Source organism: Corythoichthys intestinalis, chromosome 9, assembly GCF_030265065.1.
Source record: "Corythoichthys intestinalis isolate RoL2023-P3 chromosome 9, ASM3026506v1, whole genome shotgun sequence".
Classification (NCBI taxonomy): domain Eukaryota; kingdom Metazoa; phylum Chordata; class Actinopteri; order Syngnathiformes; family Syngnathidae; genus Corythoichthys; species Corythoichthys intestinalis.
Window position 1 is genome coordinate 45,209,215 of NC_080403.1, and position 20,426 is coordinate 45,229,640.

General features: G+C 39.0%; 1 protein-coding gene across 5 annotated transcripts in view; it reads left to right on the forward strand.

Moving 5' to 3' along the window:
• acap3b (ArfGAP with coiled-coil, ankyrin repeat and PH domains 3b) overlaps positions 1 to 12,193 on the forward strand; it is a 163,585-nt gene extending 151,392 nt beyond the window's left edge. The window contains exons 11-15 of one of the 5 annotated variants that reach the window (XM_057845911.1): positions 1,393 to 1,616; positions 1,721 to 1,830; positions 1,918 to 2,028; positions 4,800 to 4,861; positions 11,891 to 12,193. In XM_057845911.1, the coding sequence (XP_057701894.1) occupies positions 1,393 to 1,616; positions 1,721 to 1,830; positions 1,918 to 2,028; positions 4,800 to 4,861; positions 11,891 to 12,156 (773 nt within the window). In that variant the 3' untranslated portion in view covers positions 12,157 to 12,193. Of the gene's footprint in view, positions 1 to 1,392; positions 1,617 to 1,720; positions 1,831 to 1,917; positions 2,029 to 4,799; positions 11,866 to 11,890 lie in introns of those variants that run through there. The other 4 variants (XM_057845909.1, XM_057845910.1, XM_057845907.1 and 1 more) reach the window with 4 other exon arrangements.
• The last annotated feature ends 8,233 nt before the right edge of the window (positions 12,194 to 20,426 follow it).

Here is a 20,426-nt window from a genome sequence, read left to right on the forward strand (position 1 = left end):
TGAACAATTTTTTTACGGTATCAGATCGGGACTCTGTATCGGCAGATTCTCAAAATCAGGTGACAAGGACTCGGGTGAAAAAATACATCCCTACAACAAACCACTAGAGGGCAACACTGTGCTACTGCAGCTAGCAAAGACCCAATCAAGAGACAATGTTGAATGAAAGAAATGGCTGTTATAGTGCACATTTGAGTTTTGTTTACATGTTCTTTAAAATGTGAAGTGTTTTAAATAGTTTTTGTTTTATTTTGCACAGGAACAGTTGCTGCAACAGTCAATGCCCTGTTCAATGTAAAAAAAAAAAAAAAAGAATAAATGTCAAATGGCATCTAGTGATTTAAACTGAGATACATGCGTCGGTGTTTTTGTGAATTTTAAAAGGTAATATGTTGCCATAGTTGAAGTATCGCAACACGTATCGGATCGCCACACAGGTATTGGGATACTGATCGGATCGTGACAAAAGCGGAACGTCCCAGCCCTAAGGAAAATTTTATGATTTTGCAGTCTCACTGCAGTTGAATTGTTTTGGGAAATTTTTGGAACCACAAATATGTCAAAATTGCTCGAAAATCCGAAGATGCTCATTTAGGACTGCCACGATGTCACAGTACAATCATACTATTCTCGAAAGACTGTCTTAAGCAATCAATCATCTCATACTGCTCATATGCTTCTTCAATTTGTTGAACTCATTTTAAAGAGGCATGCAAATTCCACTTTGTTGAGCTTTTAATCGTGCTATATGGTCAATCCGTGGTTACAAACACAATTAGGGTGGTTTTCTGAACCATTCGCCTATGTTTGAGAACTCATTGAATGCTCGGTGGTACCTAGCTCCGCCTCTTTCCCCAAGCACCTCCTCTAATGTATGCCGCACTGCTCAACTCCCCTACCTCACCCGCATTCCGCCTCTCCTCCCCATCAAGACAAGTTGCAGATAATGCTACAACTTTGCTAACACTTACAGCTTGGGCAGAAAAGGTCAGGAAAACGCACATGGCAGCTTTTTTAATCGAATAGTTTTCCAAAGTGTTGAAGAGGAAATGTGTTTTTGGACCCATAGGAGATTTTCCTCTTTTTACACATCCAAAGAATGGCACGCTTCGTCAGAAATGGCTGGACTATGAAAACAAAAGTAAGCCTTGTAGAGACAGGGAGAGAGGGGGGAGGAGGCGGAGTTTCTTAAAGAGACAGTCCCATTTCCAGCCGTTTGAGAATGCCATGATCCAAAGACAAATTTATATCACGTTGTGTATGGAATATATAGCTTTCGCAAATCAACTGAAGGTAAAATTGTTATTTGAATGGGCTTTAGAATGATACCACATGCCTTAAAAATAGATGAAATCCCCCCATTAATTTTCTGTCGCTGTCATTGTCCACTAGAAGAGGAATCAGAGGAGTCCTCGAGTGGCGAGGTAGAAATTGAACAGGAAGTACCGTCAGACCCTGAGGACCCCAGGGAGCTCCACCCAGGCGCGCTGCTCCACCGATCCTCCCGTCTTCACAACTTGCCGCTCATGGCCGAGGCGCTGGCTCATGGCGCAGATGTCCATGCTCCAAGTGAGGAAGACGATGGAAAAACGCCACTCATACAGGCTGTAATGGGGGTGAGTGGGCCTTTTCTTTTGGTAACAATGGGAATAATCATAGCTAGTTACATGTTGTTGTTTTTTATTTTTTATTTTCTGTCTTTTCTGTTCTTCTCTAACAGGGCTCGCTGATAGCTTGTGAGTTCCTGCTTCAGAATGGAGCTGATGTGAACCAGAGAGACATGAGAGGAAGAGGCCCACTGCATCACGCTACCTACCTCAGACACACTGGGTATGACGATATGCATTTGAGATCTGCTAACCTCCTTGTTGCTGGAGCTACTTCATGTGATGTGATTACTTGTATGTTGTTATACAGTCAGGTGTGTCTGTTCCTGAAGAGAGGAGCGTCGCAGACTGAAGTGGACGAGCAGGGCTATGACCCACTGAGCATTGCGGTGCAAGCTGCCAACGCGGATATCGTTACCCTGTAAGACAGCCCACTAGTTCAATGTTTATGTAGCTTGTTCATCATTGATCTATTCATTACCCTCTTTACACAAAGCTGGATAGTTTATTACATCTGTAATAGGAGATCGTTGTGATATTTTCAGAGGTTCAAGTCCACACGATTCTTGATGAAAATGGTAACATTAGACGTTGAAATGAAAGCATGCCTTTTTTCGCAAGCCTCAGGTGCAGGTAAACGTCAGATTTAAAAAAAAAAATTTGTGCCTCTACAGCGAGAAAAATAAGTGTTTGAACACTGCAATTTTGCAAGTTCTCCCACTTAGAAATGATGGGCGGGTTTGGAATGTTCATGGTAGGTGCTTGTCCACTGTGAGAGACAATCTAGAGAAAAGAAAATCCAGATATCACTGTGTTTTTTTTAACAATATATTTGTATTATACTGCTGCAAATAAATTATTTGAACACTTGTCTATTAGCTAGAATTGTGAGCCTCGAAGACCTGTTAGTCACCTTTAAAAGTCCAACGAATAAGTTGAGTGGAGGTAGACTTTTAAGTCAGACTTTTTGACCTGTTTGAGGCGGTTAGCTGCATATAAACACCTGTCCACCCCATACAATCTGGAAGACTTCAATTACTAGCATTAAAGACCAAAGAGCTGTCCAAAGACACCAGAGACAGAATTGTAGACCTCTACAAGGCTGGAAAGTGTTACGGGGCAATTTCCAAGCAGCTTGTTGATATGAAATCCACTGTTGGAGCAATTATTAGAAAATGGAAGAAGCAAAACATGACTGTCAGTCTCCCTAGGACTGGGGCTCCATGCAAGATCTACCTTGTAGGGTCTCAATTATCCTAGGAATGGTGAGGAATGAGCCAAGAACCACGCAGGAGGAGCTAGTCAATGACCTGAAAGGAGCTGGGACCACCATTTCCAATGTTACTGTTGGGAATAAACTAAGAAGTCGTGGTTTAAAATCAAATGGCTTAAACCAGCACATGTCAAGGCCCGTCTTAAGTTTGCCTATGACCATTTGGATGATGCAGAGGAGTCATTGGAGCAAGTTTTGTGGTCAGATGAGAGAAGAATAGAACTTTTTGATCATAATCACACTAACCGTGTTTGGAGGAAGAATAACGAGTACTATTCCAAGAACACCATCCCTACTGTGAAGCATGAGGGTGGTAGCATCATGCTTTGTTTTTTTTTTTCTGCACATTGGACTAGACTGCACTGTATTAAGGAGAGGATGACCAGGGACATTTATTCTGAGAGTTTGGGGAATAACCTCCTTCTCTCAGGTGGAGCATTGAAAATGGGTCTTGACTGGGTCTTCCAACATGACAATGGCCTGAAGCTGACAGCCAGAATTACCAAGGAGTGGCTTCGTAAAAAACATATTAAGATTCTTGAGGGGCCGAGCCAGTCTCCAGACCCAAGCCCAATAGAAAATCTTTGGAGGAACCTCAAACTCAGTGTTTCTCCGTGACAGCCTGGAAACCTGGTTGATCTAGAGAAGATCTGTGTGCAAATCCCTGCTGCAGTCTGTGCAAACATGGTGAAAAGTAAAGAAAACGTTTGACCTCTGTAATTGTAATCAAAGGCTACTGTACCAAATATTAACATTGTTTTTTTCAGGTGTTCAAATACCTATTTGCAGCAGTACTAGTATAATGCAAATAAAAAAATGAAATAAAAAAAAAAAAATCATACACTGTGATTTCTGGATTTTTTTTCTCTTTATACCTATTATTGATACCTAAATACCTATTTGCAGTAGTATAATACAAATAAAATGTTACAAAAATCATACACTGTGATTTCTGGATTTTTTTTCTCTTTAGATTGTCCCTCACAGTGGACAAGCACCCACCATGAAAATTTCAAACACGCCCATCATTTCAAAGTGGGAGAACTTGCAAAATTGCAGGGTGTTCAAATACTTATTTTTCTCACTGTATTGTATATTATAAGAGCCCTTAATTCTTGTTTTTATTGAGTGGGGCGTCCACCGATCGATGGATTGGGGGTTCGAGTCCTCTCCTCTCTAGTTGCTTGTGTGAAACTAGTGTGAGATCGGGTGATTCGATGTGGTCAGAATGGCTGTGGGTGCCCTGAAAAAGCGCTGTATAAGTCCAATTTATTGTTATGGCGGTTTTTATGTATTTTTCATTTGCATCCCTTTATTTCATGAAGTTATTTTTTAATTAATATACTGTATAGATTGTAAACATCATTACTACTATTAAAAAAATTGACATGAAAAATTAAACCATTTTAAATGTATTATATTTATTATATTAGATATCCCCACATTGTCCCACTCCAAAAATCCAATACCGATATCAAACCGATACTGATATATGCAGTTGTGGACTTAACATATTATGGCTAATTGTATAGTGATGCCCCACTGGATACTTTAATAATGATGATGCTCACATATCAAATCCCAAGCATTTAGATCTAATGGTCAATAAGCATAACTATTGTGCTAAGCTGTGACCAGCCCTTGAGAAAAGGCAAAAGGCTTCTACATTCACTTTGAAGGCATCATGCATATTAGCTCAAAACCAATAATGAAAAAACGATGTTGATATTATCTGATATCATTTCAAAATGTTTTTATCGGCCCGATAATATCGGACAACTTTAGATTTTATGGTTCATTGTTATTATTATTTTTTTTTTTCTTTTTTTTTTTTAATCAATTCTAATAAATTCACTGATTGTAATTAAATTCCATTATTTTACTATTGAAATTAACATTGTTTTTCTGCCTGGTTTCAGCCTGCGTTTGGCGCGGATGAATGAGGAGATGCGAGAAGCGGAAGCCCCCCTGGGACAACCAGGTCAATATCCCAGCACCAGCCCCACTGAGCAGCAGTACAGGAAGTGCATCCAAGAGTTCATCTGCCTCACCATAGAGGAGTTTTAGCGTCTCTAGCCATAGAGTCGTCCTGTTGCTGCCTATAGAAACTGATGTCAGCTCGATCAAGGCTTATGGGCAACGCAAACCCCCTGATGGACCTTTTCTAACTCTTACTGACTAACTCCCCCCATGCACCTCTTATTTTCAGCTCTAATTTTACATTCCTTGCTACACTAGCCGCATCACATCAAGGCAAATGACATCTGCTTGTTGGTGTTCTGCTAACATCCCCACCATCACACGGTGGTTTAACCACTCATGGGAGGCTGCGGGTGCTCTGTAGCCTGTCACTCCATTAACCTGGATCACACCATCTCTCCTCAGCCAGAGGTGTAAATAGTCTCATTTAGATGTGGCTCACCCTTACGATGTGTGATGTGGCATGAAGCCAACAAAGAGCATTTGTTAGATTCATTAAGGAACCAATTTACAGTACGTATAAAGTGATGTCAGGGAGGGATGAAAAACAAAAACTGTGACAAAAAGACCGAGCAGCTTTTTAGGGGGAGAAAGCCTCGTCTGCTTTGTAGAGTGAACAATATGATTTTATAATACATTTCTTTTAAAAGAAAAATACGCTCATAAAAATGAAGTATAGACTTGATATTTAAACGTCAACCTATCCTCGCCATTTTATATTTTCCGAGCCAAACACCAAAAATTGGCCTCGCCATTTTATATTTTCCGAGCCAAACACCAAAAATTGGGTGGTAAGCTGCCAAAATACTCTTGAGAACCCATCACTGTCTTTAGTCCCTTTATTTGCCAGCGGAGGGCTATGCATTTAGTACCTGGGCCTTCTTTAGAGTCATACCGAATGACTGCATTTTAGCTGTTTGTTCATGTAAAAGGACGTAAACAAATTAGATAATCGCAGAAATCTTGCTAATCAATAACAACAGACAGAAAATCTTTTCCTGCCTTGTGTCTGTTCACTTGATAATTTAACTAAAGGGTCGTTTACACGACAACGGCAACAGGTGTGACAACACAAAAACACGGTGACGGCGTTTTGGGGGGCTGAAAATGCCTTCCAGATTGGAAATTTCAAAAAACTCTACCCCCATCGTTGCCGTCTAAACAGTTGACAACGCAAAAATGAGTTTTGGGTGACAACGGACTTATGTACTCCGGAACAGTAGGTGGCGATAATGTTCCAATATATTTCTCAGTGAAGGGGGTGAAGACAGTGCATGCGGACAGTTCGGCAGTGTATGAAAACATGTCTTCACGTAACAACCTTGTACATGGTCTAATTGCGTTCAACATTATTCAAGTATCTAGTCAACTTTTCACAATTTTAATTACAGCCCGATGCGCTTCGCCATATTGTTATTTCACCAGGACAAAAGAGGACACCCCTCTGTTATTGAAAGAGTTGGTACGCCCCGTCAGCCGCGGGAGTTAGGCAGTGGTAGCCAAAGTACTCACTATTTTTAATTTAAAGCAACACTTGGTAACTTTTCAACCTTTATAAAATATTTTCATAACATTTGTGATAAAATGTTGACTGACAACTAGTTGAATGACACCTCTTCTATATCACTTTCAGCGGCACTAATTAACTTTTAGCCACACTAAGTCATACAGTTGCTAATCGTCATATGCTGTTGTTTAGCCACAACTGGATTCGTTACCTTATTACTATTCATTCTTCACACAGCCGCTGGAAATGTTGTTTAATCCATCTGCAGGCGACCGAGAGATTAATTTTTGATTCATTGATAATTTTAAGACACTGCGGGTGTGCGCTGGTCCTCATGGGAAACGCAGTCTTCCGTAAGGCAAAACACTACCGCTTTTGTCCACCGGCATGGCTAAAATCGACCAAAACTGAAAAGTTACCAAGTGTTTCTTTACGAAAAGTACAGATACAGGTGCAAAAAAATACTTAACTACAAGTATCTAAGAAAAAAAAATACTCAAGTGAAAGTACAAAGTACTTGCTTTAAAATTTACCCGTAAAAGTATTCTACCGATGCAAAAATGTAATACACTGTACGTGTGTATGTAATATGTGTGTATGAGCATACATACATTCAGAGATTTGAGTCAATATTCAGAGAAAGAACCAGATAATTAATTGACTGCTCAGTTTTATTTAAAACTTTGCAGAATTGAAAAAAAAAAAACGAGCAATAAAATTGACTGCACTGTAAACAAGCGAAACAAGCTCAAAAACTCCAAAATTTAGCTTAATAGCAGATTGCAAGCAACTATCAGGTGCATACCGCAACCCACTGTACATGAGTGAGGTGGTTTTTATTGGTCAATACAATGATCCCTCGCTACTTCGTGCCCTCAGTCCATCAGGGATTTTTTTTTTCCAATCAAAAAACAGAAAAATAAATACAGATGAGCTGTCCCGATCCGATCACGTAGTCTCACTCTCTGTCCTGCTGTTTTTCTTGGTCAGGCAGTGCACTGGAGTTGCTGATTAAAGTTAATAATGATGACAGACATTAAGGTTTGAGCTTGCCAGAATGCTTGGAAGCCGAAATTTCAACACGTCGCATGCATCAATCATTGTTCATCTTGTTAAACACTTGCTGTGGCAACTCATTGTGTGTGTGTGAGCTGCTTGAGCGGATTTGAGTTGACTCACTCAATGAATCATTTAATAAAGACAAGCATTTTTCTATGTTATTCTTGTTTAAAAATAATTCGGTGGGACAGTAACATGTTTAAAACTTAGTGCTTAAAGTGCTTAAAAATCATTTATTAATTTTTTTTTAAATTATACATTGGGGAAAAAAAAGTGAAAAAAACATGTCTTATATCTACGTATCTCTTTTCAATGCTAAATCTGTATAAATACATTGAACACACGCACAACAAAAATTATTGCGGAAGGTTCTGGTCACCATTAACCGCAAAAAACAAGGGATCACTGTTGACCTAGTGCTCAATTAAGGTATACTTGCACAGGGCTTATCGATTGCCCCGGAGGCATGAAAACGAAACTATGAAATGACAACGAGGGAAAAAAACAAGTGAAACGCAGGCGACAATTTGAAAAGTAGTGGAGTAAAAGCACAGATAAGTGCTGTAAAATGTAGTGAAATAAAAGTACCACTTCATATTTATACCCATGATGATCCATTTTGACCATCATGGTAGATGCAACTGATAATGTAGGAATCAGCATAGAAATGTACAAAATCACTTGCATGGGTGCACAAAAACATCTGCAACTTGCTCAAAGAAATGAGAAACTGCTTTTTTGATGTGCACTAGTGATACGATTTTGCGAGGATTGAACAAGTAGTTTTGAGAATTTAAATTCTGATCTGAGAAACGTACCAAAGCAATTGAGAAAAACTGTCGTGTGTAATATCGTTGTCGTGTAAACGTGGCCTAAAATAATTCATGGGATCGAGGTCAATTAGTACATCATCAAAATCCGAAACCTTAGCTACAACAAATCAAAGTACATCTCAACCAATAAAACCTACAGGAAATAGTATATTCGTACACTAGTGATTTAAATTCACTGCTGCTGTTACTACTGCTTTATTGCCATGAGATGCCACAAGAAGGCGGCAAAGCACTTTTTCTATGAGACATAGCTTTGGCTTGAGCATAAAAACAGTGAATATGTGACCTAAAAATTTAACCTTCACGCTAATTGTTTGTCTTACTAAATGAGAGTAGCACCGGAAGCGATTATCTCCAGGAAGACTCAAACTAGAGGCGGTTGACGTTATTCAGAAAAGTCAATGCTTCTTTTTATGGAGTGCTAATACTGTGCACTTTTCCAACCTTTAGTATTATAATTTTATTATATTTAAGTTTGTTTTATAGTACTCCCCTGCCCTGAAGTTGTTGTCTGTTACTGTCTGTCTATTATATTTTTCTTAGATGAGGATCCGTGCAATGCATTTAATGACAGCAGGGCCAAGAACCAAAAGTGGTAATTGCCAAGAGGCATTTTATTTTTTGCCATGTGGCATTTTTTTTTTTTTTTGCCATGTGGCAAAATGGATTTTACCATGTCGCAAAATTTTTTTGCCATCTGGCAAAATGGATTTCGCCACGAGGCTTTTTTTTTTTTTTTTTTTTTGCCATGTGGCATTTTTGTTGCCATCTGGCAAACATTTTTTGCCATGTGGTAAAATGGATTTTGACATGTAGCATTTTTTTTTTTGCCATGTGGCATTTTTGTTGCCATGTGTCAAAATGAATTTTGCCATGTGGCATTTTTTGAGGGGGGAGGGGTATATGGCATTTTTGCAGGCCAATCACATCCATGCAATTGACGGTCATGCATGGTCAAAAATCACAGCCACACATGTTTTTCTGCCATTTAAAATGAATGGAAAATTTGGACGTGCATAGCCGTCAACGGCATAGCCTGACTTGGGTGTCCGTTGAATGTCAATGCGCTGGGATGGTAAATGGATGGCCAAAAATCACAGCCACAAATGTTTTTCTGCCATTTAAAATGAATGGAAAATTTGGACATGCATGGCCATCAATGGCGTGCATGGCCTGAAAAACTGCCATATACCCCAAAAAATGCCATATAATCCCCCCAAAAAGGCCACAAACCAAAATTCATTTTGCCACATACCCCAAAAATGGCAAAAAAATGCCACATGGCAAAATCAAGTTTGCTATTTTGCCACGTACCAAAAAATGGCAAAAAAATGCCGTATGGCAAAATCAAGTTCGCCACATGGCAAAGAAAAATGCCACATGGCAAAATCAATTTTGCCACATGACAAAAAAATGCCACATGGCATAATCAATTTTGCCACATGGCAAAAAAAATGCAACATGGCAAAATCCATTTTGCCACATGGCAAAAAAAATGCAACACGGCAAAATCCATTTTGCCTCATGGCAAAAAAAATACCACGTGGTAAAAATGAATGCCACATGGCAAAATCCATTTTGCCACATGACAAAAAAATACCACATGGCAAAATCAATTTTGCCACATGGCAAAAAAATGCAACATGGAAAAATCAATTTTGCCACATGGCCAAAAAAAAAGCCTCATGGCAAAAACAATGCCAAATGGCAAAATCAATTTTTCTGCATTGCAAAATAAAATGCCACATGGCAAAATCCATTTTGCCACATGACAAAAAAATACCACATGGCAAAATCCATTTTGCCACACACCCAAAAAATGCCACATGGCAAAATCAATTTTGCCAAATACAAAAAAAAATGCCACATGGCAAAAAAAAAATTGCCATATGGCAAAATCTATTTCGCCACATTGCAAATACCACTTTTGATTTGCGCTGTCTCTCTTTAATGATGCAGTTTGTTACATTCTTTTAACGAATGTCTGTTCAGTCTTAAAATATTGCTCGGAAAGAAGAGTGTTTTGACACAATCTCAATAATAGCAGTCGTGAAATCCATTTTCGTCAAGTTTTTCGGAATGTGGAAAGGCCTTACGTTACGTTTTGAATACAATAATTCAGCATTGAAAGAGATTTTCTGAGTTTATGGAAGAAATGAATGAATGAAAGCATAAAACGTGAGTTCAGTGTTTGGTCGTAGCAGTAAAAAAAAAAAACAATGCTCACTGCTCTTAACTGAACAAAGATGACTTCATGGCTATATAACCACGCCCGCATTTACTTGTAAATACTCTTCAATGTTACAATATCTGTATCGGTGAGATTATGGAGCACATTTTTATTACGTGTTTACACACTTCGTAGGCTCAGAGGCCTAATAGCGGAAAGTCTTCTCTGCATGCTGTGTGGGCGAGTCAACACGGCTGCCGCTCCTAGCATGCTCCGATATTTTTCTACAGTTTTCATCACGTTGTGCAGTGCAGTTCTGTGGAATAAGCATGTACCAACATGACCTCTCTGATGTCACAGTTCAAATCCTTTCCACAAGCAGTAATTTCTTATTTTGTGTGGTTTTAGTTTCCTCTGCCAAAGACTTTTGAAGACAAAGTGTCTGACCTTGTATATCACAGATTTTGATGGGTATTTTTTTTTGTTCTCTTCAAACTGAAACTGTTTCTGTCTTACTATGCTTTGTGAAGTGACGGAGTGGTAGAAACACTGTTGGTGTGCTCACATGATCTAAAACAGAACTGAGATTCTCACATGGTGATAGTTACAGTCTTACAGACTTCAAGTAGTACCAGTCAAAGGGGGTCCGCTCGTCGCCCTCGAGGAAGTATTCAATGTCGTGTCCATTGTGTGTGTTGACATAGGAGTGGTAAAAAGGTGCTGTAAATAGTACACGTGTATTTCAACTCCATGCCTGCCTCTCAGCGTTCATCACAGATCGTGACGCTTGGATCTGTTTCATGTTTGTCTTTTTATTCTCTTTCGAAAGGCGCCCAACAGTCCACAGCTGGACATTTGGGAAACTGTTATTCCATGTCTTTAGACACACTGAGGGGAACAAATGGAAAAAAAACGAGTACAATAAAATGAGAAATTCTTCATGAACTAACCCGGCCTCTACTTGCTTTCATTTCTTTTGAGCTCTCACAGTCTTTCAACATTAGAGCAATATCTAGAATTGATTTAAATTGATCACTTCAAGATTATTTTTTTTCTCCAGTGATGGCTCAATGTCGGGAGACTGCTGTTTTCTCTACCTGACTGACTGTGTCCTGAATTTCCAAGAAACACTATCTTATTCAAAGCATTACGGGCTCAACAGTGAGCCTTACCTTTTTTAAATGCTGATTTTTAAAATTCTAATTCACATTAGTGCTCAGTATCAAATGGTGCAGGGGGTTTCAAGCCTGCAGCAGTACTGTGTGCTTTGAATAATTCAGTGTCTTCACTTGTAAAACATTCATATGACCTCACAAGCAGTTTTTTTTTTTTTTTTTTTACACCCACTATAAAAATTTTACACAATTGCCAGGAATGTTTTAAACCATCATTTTATATTCTAAGAAAGACAGCGCAGGTTGACAAACGCTAACTGACATGTCATTGCTTTTCTTACCGCAGGGTTTGTCAAGGAGAGCAGAAGGTTTAAATCCTTACCACTGGATAGAGTGAGTGAAGCATCCTGGGCCGTCCTTTTTAATAGAGGGACACTGAATCTTTCTTGCTCTGATCACGGTGCTTTTTTGAGGGCTCTTTTGGTGCTTCTGTCTTGTCTCTGCAAGATATGTGCCTCACATAATCTGATTTGGTGTAGTCATAGGACTTTATGCTTGGTACACTTATACACTTTAATGAGATTCAATACAAGTTACTTTAAATGCGTGTAGCTGTTAAAGAAAAGAAGCTATTACCGCATTTTCCACATTATAAGGTACACATACAGTGGGGCAAATAAGTATTTAGTCAACCACTAATTGTGCAAGTTCTCCTACTTGAAAAGTTTAGCGAGGCCTGTAATTGTCAACATTGGTAAACCTTAACCATGAGAGACAGAATGTGGAAAAAAAGAAAAGAAAATCACATTGTTTGTTTTTTAAATAATTTATTTCCCAATTAGAGTGGAAAATAAGTATTTGATCACCTACAAACAAGCAAGATTTCTGGCTGTCAAAGAGGTCTAACTTTTTCAAACGAGGTATAACGAGGCTCCACTCGTTACCTGTATTAATGGCACCTGTTTTAACTCATTATCGGTATAAAAGGCACCTGTCCACAAGCTCAGTCAGTCACACTCCAAACTCCACTATGGCCAAGACCAAAGAGCTGTCGAAGGACACCAGAGACAAAATTGTAGACCTGCACCAGGCTGGGAAGACTGAAACTGCAATAGATAAAACGCTTGGTGTAAAGAAACCAACTGTGGGAGCAATTATTAGAAAATACAAGACATACAAGACCACTGCTAATCTCCCTCGATCTGGGGCTCCATGCAAGATCTCACCCCGTGGCGTCAAAATGATAACAAGAACAGTGAGCAAAAATCCCAGAACCACACGGGGGGACCTAGTGAATGACCTACAGAGAGCTGGGACCACAGTAACAAAGGCTACTATCAGTAACACAATGCGCCGCCAGGGACTCAAATCCTGCACTGCCAGACGTGTCCCCCTGCTGAAGAAAGTACCAGTCCAGGCCCGTCTGCGGTTCACTAGAGAGCATTTGGATGATCCAGAAGAGGACTGGGAGAATGTGTTATGGTCAGATGAAACCAAAATAAAACTTTTTGGAAGAAACACAGGTTCTCTTGTTTGGAGGAAAAGAATACTGAATTGCATCCGAAGAATACCATACCCACTGTGAAGCATGGGGGTGGAAACATCATGCTTTGGGGCTGTTTTTCTGCAAAGGGACCAGGACGACTGATCTGTGCAAAGGAAAGAATGAATGGGGCCATGTATCGAGAGATTTTGAGTGAAAATCTCCTTCCATCAGCAAGGGCATTGAAGATGAGACGTGGCTGGGTCTTTCAGCATGACAATGATCCCAAACACACAGCCAGGGCAACAAAGGAGTGGCTTCGTAAGAAGCATTTCAAGGTCCTGGAGTGGCCTAGTCAGTCTTCAGATCTCAACCCCATAGAAAATCTGCGGAGGGAGTTGAAAGTCCGTGTTGCCCAACGACAGCCCCAAAACATCACTGCTCTAGAGGAGATTTGCATGGAGGAATGGGCCAAAATACCAGCAACAGTGTGTGAAAAGCTTGTGAAGAGTTACAGAAAACTTATTGCCAACAAAGGGTACATAACAAAGTATTGAGATGAACTTTTGGTATTGACCAAATACTTATTTTCCACCCTGATTTGCTAATAAATTCTTTAAAAATCAAACAATGTGATTTTCTGTTTTTTTCCCCCACATTCTGTCTCTCATGGTTGAGGTTTACCCATGTTGACAATTACAGGCCTCTCTAATATTGTCAAGTGGGAGAACTTGCACAATTAGTGGTTGACTAAATACTTATTTGCCCCATTGTACACCAAAACTGTATGGAAATAAGTTTGTGTTCAACTAAATAGTTAATAATTTTTAATGAATTGTATCAAAATCACTAGTTATTCAGTATTCTACATGTCATTATGAACCGAGGTTGAGAAACACTGATGTACATGCCGAACAGGATGCTCCCCACACTCTTCCTATGCATTTTCCTTCCCTATTACCAAACTCAACTACAGTATAAAATAGCTACATGCGGTAGAGAGCTGCTTATTATTTTCTCTTACAAACAAATGGCATGCCGCTGGGCTTTTTGGTGTGTCATGGAGTAATCCTAACATTTTCATCCACTTTTGGATGCCACATCACTGCTGTAATGATCAAATCGCCTTGACTTTCAGGTGACATCTCCCGTGTTGAAGTCTTTTGCGAGTTTTCTCTCCTCGCATCTCTCCAGCCCGAGAAGCTGAGGAGAAGGAGTCTCCAGTTCAGCCGCTGCGAGAAACCTCCCACCGTCTCCTCATCATATAGTTTAGAAGCCAATTAGCATAATGTTCAAAGTAGATGAACAAAACTTGAAAAGTGGAATGAATAATTTGTAGGCTTAAATGTCTGCTATACTGATAATTCAATGTTTGCATGTACAGTAAAAATGATCAAAGTTTGTTATTGTGATTTCAGGGGTGCTTTCAGCTTTCAATTTATTTTTTTTCATTTTAATTTGATTTTTGTACTGTACGGTCCCTGACAAAAGTCTTGTCGCTTATCCATTTTGTACCACGAAACTTCACTGTTTTGTGGCAAAAGGTGGATTTTTCAGATGAATCTTCCATTGAATTACATCACAGTCGCCGCAAATATTGCAAGAGACCTACTGGACTCTGCATGGATCTGAGATTCACTCAGAAAACAGTGAAGTTTGGTGGTGGCAAAATCATGGTCTGGGGTTACATCCAGTATCGGGGTGTGCAAAAGATCTGCAAGATGGAAGGCAACATAAATAGTCTGAAATATCAACAAATCTTCGCTGCCTCTTACATTCCTAACCATAAAAAGGGACAAATTCTGCAGCAGGATGGTGCTCCATCGCATACTTCAATCTCTACCTCAAAGTTCATCAAGGCATAGAAGATCAAGATCCTCCAGGACTGGCCAGCCCAGTCACCAGACATGAACAGGATGAAAGAGGAAGCATGGAAGACGAAACCCAAGAATGTTGATGAACTCTGGGAGGCATGCAAGACTGCTTTCTTTGATGTTCCTGATGACTTCATCGATAAATTGTATGAATCCTTTCCGAACCACATGGATGCAGTCCTTCAAGCCCATGGAAGTCATATAAAATATTAAATTTGGATCTCACAGCACCACTACTTAATTTGCTTCCCTTATGTAACATATTTTTGAATTTGAAGCACATTTTTTGTTCAGTTTTCACACTACTTTCTGTAGGCGACAAAACTTTTGTCTTGCCAAAATTTGACCTTTATGTCTTCATTAAATGATAAATCTTTTTTCAGTGAAACAAATATATTTTTGTTCATTCAACATCATTTGGGAAGGTCTTAGCTTTCATATGAGCCATTTCTGAAACCAATTGAATAATTAAAAGTTAGGTTATTAGTAGGGCTGTCAAAATTATCGCGTTAACGGGCGGTAATTAATTTTTTAAATTAATCACGTTAAAATATTTGACGCAATTAATGCACATGCCCCGCTCAGACAGATTTAAATGACACTACAGTGAAATACCCACTTGTTAATTGTGTTTTATGGAGTTTTGCCGCCCTCTGCTAGTGCTTGGGTGCGACTGATTTTATAGGCTTCAGCACCCATGAGCATTGTGTAAGTAATTATTGACATCAATAATGGCGGGCTTCTAGTTCATTTTTTGATTGAAAATTTTACAAATTTTATTAAAAGGAAAATATTAAGAGGGGTTTTAATATAAAATTTGTATAACTTGTACTAACATTTATCTTTTAAGAACTACAAGTCTTTCTATCCATGGATCGCTTTAACAGAATGTTAATAATGTTAATGCCATCTTGTTGATTTATTGTTATAATAAACAAATACAGTCCTTATGTGCGTATGTTGAATGTATATATCCATCTTGTGTCTTATCTTTCTATTCCAACAATAATTTACAGAAAAATATGGCATATTTTATGGATGGTTTGAATTGCGATTAATTGCGATTAATTACGATTAATTAATTTTTAAGCTGTAATTAACTCGATTAAAATTTTTAATCGTTTGACAGCCCTAGTTATTAGCAATTGTTTCTACAAAATGGATAAGCGACAAGACTTTTGTCAGGGACTGTGTGGTGTTACTATTAACCCCTTGATGCCAAAATTATAAAAATTGAGATTTAAAAATCTTTTTATGGTGTGTTTGCTTTCAAGTTGATGCTCAATAAAGTTGAGGGAATAACACATAAAATAAATCATAAAATAAAATTTTAAAATTAATAAAATACACCTAATTTTATGTATGAGGCAAATTAGCAACAACGAAAACAACAACAAAAAAGCATCGAGGCTGCTATGCTCTGGAATGTGAATATTTCACAACAATAGCCATCAAGGGGTTAACTTAAGAGCCACTTTTTGAGAAAATAACAGGATTGCACATTTTATTCAAAATTTTGGTGAATTTTTTTTTTGATATTTGCCGCCATTTGTCTCATATAATGTATTGAAGACAACACTCCCACAGTCAGGTTTTTGGGTGTTTATCTGAATGGCAAGCACGGTGATGATTGACATGAAAAATGGCACGGGACTCCCAACATCTATTTTAACTGCTGGCAAATATTAATTCATACCATTATCACTGCCAACTATAAAGCACTTAGGAATTTTATTTCAATGGTTTGTCATTGTTGTCAAATGCTGATAGCCACCCAGGAATTTTCAACTCCTGACTCATTTTCACACTGCCCTATTTCTCAGCTTTTGTCATGCTTGTCATCAATGCACAATCAAAACACCATAGCACCATACTCCTTTTGCAAATACATTTGCTTTCTGATGCCATGATGTAGTGTATGATTTGTAAATTGCACAATTAATAATAAAATTATATCAATTTATTAAGAAGTGGAAGGGCTCATGGATAAAAGATTGACTGATTGTCCTGTCTCTGTTTTTATATCTATTAACAACTACTGTTGTGCTAGAAATCACACAATCTGAGAAAAAGACTTTCCCGAGATCAAGACAAGACCAAGACTTTTGGGAGTCAAGGCCAAGAACAAGACCATAAAATTATATTTTAAAGTTAAGAATATTATAATTTTTTGACACTGTTAAGGTTCAAATAGAATGTTAGCAACACAAGACTTGAAGGTATTTTTCTTTTTACCAAGTGCTTTTCCCAGGTCTGGCCCTGGGTGACTAGGTACCCTAGGCCAGTTTTCCCCAACGACCGCATTTGGTACCGGGCCGCGCAGAAATAATACATAATTTATTAACGACTGCCTTCTGGCCGATTGACTTTGGCCTGTGCCGCTTAACACACATATATCCCTGTCTACTCTAGATATACAACTAGAGGATATGAGGTCATCATAGAAATTCATTGATTGGACTGTTAGCAGTACATCTTGTTTTGTATATCTATAGTGGGGCAAATAAGTATTTAGTCAACCACTAATTGTGCAAGTTCTCCTAATTGAAAAGATTAGAGAGGCCTGTAATTGTCAACATGGGTAAACCTCAACCATGAGAGACAGAATTCGGAACCCCCCCCCCAGAAAATCACATTGTTTGATTTTTAAAGAATTTATTTCCAAATTAGAGTGGAAAATAAGTATTTGGTCACCTACAAACAAGCAAGATTTCTGGCTGTCAAAGAGGTATAACTTCTTCTAACGAGGTGTAACGAGGTCTAATGAGGCTCCACTCGTTACCTGTATTAATGGCACCTGTTTTAACTCATTATCGGTATAAAAGACACCTGTCCACAATCTCAGTCAGACACACTCCAAACTCCACTATGGCCAAGACCAAAGAGCTGCCAAAGGACACCAGAGACAAAATTGTAGACCTGCACCAGGCTGGGAAGACTGAATCTGCAATAGGTAAAACGCTTGGTGTAAAGAAATCAACTGTGGGAGCAATTATTAGAAAATGGAAGACATACAAGAACACTGATAATCTCCCTCGATCTGGGGCTCCATGCAAGATCTCACCCCATGGCGCCAAAATGATAACAAGAACGGTGAGCAAAAATCCCAGAACCACACGGGGGGACCTAGTGAATGACCTACAACGAGCTGGGACCACAGTAACAAAGGCTACTATCAGTAACACAATGCGCCACCAGGGACTCAAATCCTGCACTGCCAGACGTGTCCCCCTGCTGAAGAAAGTACACATTCAGGCCCGTCTGCGGTTCGCTAGAGAGCATTTGGATGATCCAGAAGAGGACTGGAAGAATGTGTTATGGTCAGATGAAACCAAAATAGAATTTTTTGGTAGAAACACAAGTTTGCGTGTTTGGAGGAGAAAGAATACTGAATTGCATCAGAAGAACATCATACCCACTGCAAAGCATGGGGGTGGAAACATCATGCGTTGGGGCTGTTTTTCTCCAAAGGGACCAGGACGACTGATCTGTGTAAAGGAAAGAATGAATGGGGCCATGTATTGAGAGATTTTGAGTGAAAATCTCCTTCTATCAGCAAACGCTATTGAAGATGAGACGTGGCTGGGTCTTTCAGCATGACAATGATCCCAAACACACAGCCAGGGCAACAAAGGAGTGGATTTGTAAGAAGCATTTGAAGGTCCTGGAGTGACCTAGCCAGTCTCCAGATCTCAACACCATAGAAAATCTGTGGAGGGAGTTGAATGTCCGTGTTGCCCAACGACAGCCCCAAAACATCATTGCTCTAGAGGAGATCTGCATGGATGAATGGGCCAAAATACCAGCAACAGTGTGTGAAAAGCTTGTGAAGAGTTACAGAAAACGTTTGGCCTCCGTTATTGCCAACAAAGGGTACAAAACAAAGCATTGAGATGAACTTTTGCTATTGACCAAATACTTATTTTCCACCATGATTTGCAAATAAATTCTTTAAAAATCAAACAATGTGATTTTCTGTTTTTTTCCCCACATTCTGTCTCTCATGGTTGAGGTTTACCCATGTTGACAATTACAGGCCTCTCTAATATTTTTAAGTGGGAGAACTTGCACAAAAAGTGGTTGACTAAATACTTATTTGCCCCACTGTATGTGCGCTTGGCTTTGAAAAGAACATATGACGTAGGTCGTCGCCCATCACATTTGTTCCCGGAAATAATTAGCCCCCACACTAGAATAAGTGAAAAACAGACGTCTTTGGACAGATTTTTTACGGGGAAAAGGGAACATGACGAGCCAGAAGATGAGCTCACAACCTCAAAGAAAACAAAGTACATGCTACTTCCCAATCACTAAAGACTCACGAACTGCGAAGGAGTGGATTCGTGACCGTATGTGAATAAACCGAGTGATTCGAGGATGTCTGTGCAACATGAATATCAGTTTGTAGGGATCGCAAATCACGGCGACCTTAAATATACATTTGAGACAACATCTCTACCGAGGTTCTAGATTAAAGTCATTTCGGAATATCCTGACATTGCCAGGACAGCGCTGAAAACTGTTCAGCAGTTTCCAACATAGTATCTTTGTGAAGATACTATGCTTCTCTCACTCTCCCATCTCGGGACCAACTCGTCTAAAACGAAATGCGCTCAGGCCTCCCACTGATTCCGCGGGTGAGTTGTATTTTCCCTCCACTTAACACGACAGGGCTAAAAACAAATGTTATTTTATATTTGCTGTATTTTTCTGCCGCACATTGCCAGTGTTCTGACAAATTTGGCATGCGCGTAACGTTAAAAATGACCGCGAATGCAGCGATTCCAAAGTACACACTACAAACTTTTTTTAAAGAAAGGAATATTAACTTACGTTTGCCATGTTAGCTGCACACAACAACTGTACGCAGCTCTCTCACTTAATGAATTTGCCATGTCGTTAAGCATTAATTTACCCCCATTTTCGTGTTCCTAGGCTACGTGTAGCTTGAAAAAAAAACAAAAAAAACAATACATATACATTTTTAATTATATTTTGCCAAAACGTTGTAGAAGCCATTGTTTTTTAATAAAAATTAAAAGTAAATTATCCTTATAGCGCTTGTTGCTTTTTGTTCGTTCAGTTACACAAGCTCATTCATACAATTTTCTTAAATAGCCATAGAATTATTATATTTGAGAGAAAAAGCATGTTATTTTGCCTCATTCAAATCTTAATATCTGAACATTTAAATATGTAAACTAAAGTGCAATCACATTCGGAAATGTAAATAAACCAATCTATTGTGATAAAACAACAAAATTGCAATAATTGCATTAACCATCAAAGTGAAGTCTAACTGTAACTGTAGTCTTGAAACAAATCTGAATAAGGAAAAACATTGCAATAAAATAATGCAAACTGGTTAAACTAAAAAGAGTAGCTGAGATCTGTCATGACAGAACATCGCTTCAATGATATCTGGCGCCATCTAGCGTCGTTAATGGGGAGAGTAGCAGAGATCTGTCATGACAGAACATCGTTTCAATGATATCTGGCGTCATCTAGCGTCATGAATGGGTATA